This window comes from Lipotes vexillifer, unplaced genomic scaffold, assembly GCF_000442215.2.
Source record: "Lipotes vexillifer unplaced genomic scaffold, Lipotes_vexillifer_v1.1 scaffold225, whole genome shotgun sequence".
In the NCBI taxonomy this organism is placed as follows: domain Eukaryota; kingdom Metazoa; phylum Chordata; class Mammalia; order Artiodactyla; family Lipotidae; genus Lipotes; species Lipotes vexillifer.
In genome coordinates this window covers 2,524,281-2,525,197 of record NW_006787630.1, presented here as the reverse complement: position 1 = coordinate 2,525,197, position 917 = coordinate 2,524,281, and the positions used below count along the sequence as shown (strand labels likewise).

At 49.6% G+C, this 917-nt stretch overlaps 1 protein-coding gene across 1 annotated transcript in view; it reads left to right on the top strand.

Annotated features, from left to right (window-relative positions):
* The window catches only part of LOC103078393 (granzyme M-like), a 5,545-nt gene continuing 4,628 nt past the window's right edge, over positions 1 to 917 (top strand). The window contains exon 1 of the mRNA XM_007460423.1: positions 1 to 61. Coding sequence (XP_007460485.1) covers positions 1 to 61 — 61 coding nt within the window. The remainder of the gene's footprint in view (positions 62 to 917) is intronic.

Below are 917 nucleotides of genomic sequence, written 5' to 3'. Positions count from 1 at the left end.
ATGGAGGCCCCGCGATCCCCGATGTTGCTGCTGCTGGCAGTCCTGGGAGCCCTGTGGGCAGGTGAGCGCAGTGGGGAAACTGAGGCCCAGAGCTGTGGCACCTGGGGTCTGGGGGTGGGAGACAGGGCACGGGGCATCAGAACAGGGACTGGAAACAACTCGCCCGTCCTCAGAAGGGACCCCACTGAAGACACGTTGGCTGCCCCAAAAACACAAGGCGGCTTTCCTTGAAACAGCCTTGAAAAGAGATTGTGGGGTAAGCAAAGAGCAAAAGGCCGAGGATGCCCGCCGTCCTGGGGGCTTCTTTTCTGACAGTATGTGAGAATCCATTCCCTTTTGCTGGAATATTTCTGGAAGGAGGCTCCAGAGCTGGGAGGCACGGAGGGAGGGAAGGAGTTTCACTTTCCCCCAACAGTTTTGTGCGGGGCACGTGGATGACCTAGTGAGAAGATAATATAAATTTTTTTAGACGGGAGGGATGTGGAACTTCCCTGGCGGTCCAATGGTTCGGACTTGGCGCTGTCACTGCCAGGGCCTGGGTTCAATGCCTGGTGGGGGAGCTAAGATCCCACAAGCCTCAAGGCATGGGGAAAAAAAAAAAATTGGGGGGGCATAAATTAGGAGTTTGGGATTAACAGATAGACAGTACTATATATAAAAGAGATGAACAACAAGGTCCCACTGTTTAGCACAGGGAACTGTATCCAATATCTTATAATAACCTAAAATCGGAAAAGAAACTGAAAAAGAATACATATCTATAACTGAATGACTTTGCTGTACAGCTGAAACTAACACAACATTGTAAATCAACTATAGTTCAATTTTTTCAAAAAGTGAGACCAAAAAAAAGCATTTAAAAAAAAAGTGTGGGGCTTCCCTGGTGGCGCAGTGCTTGAGAGTCCGCCTGCCGATGC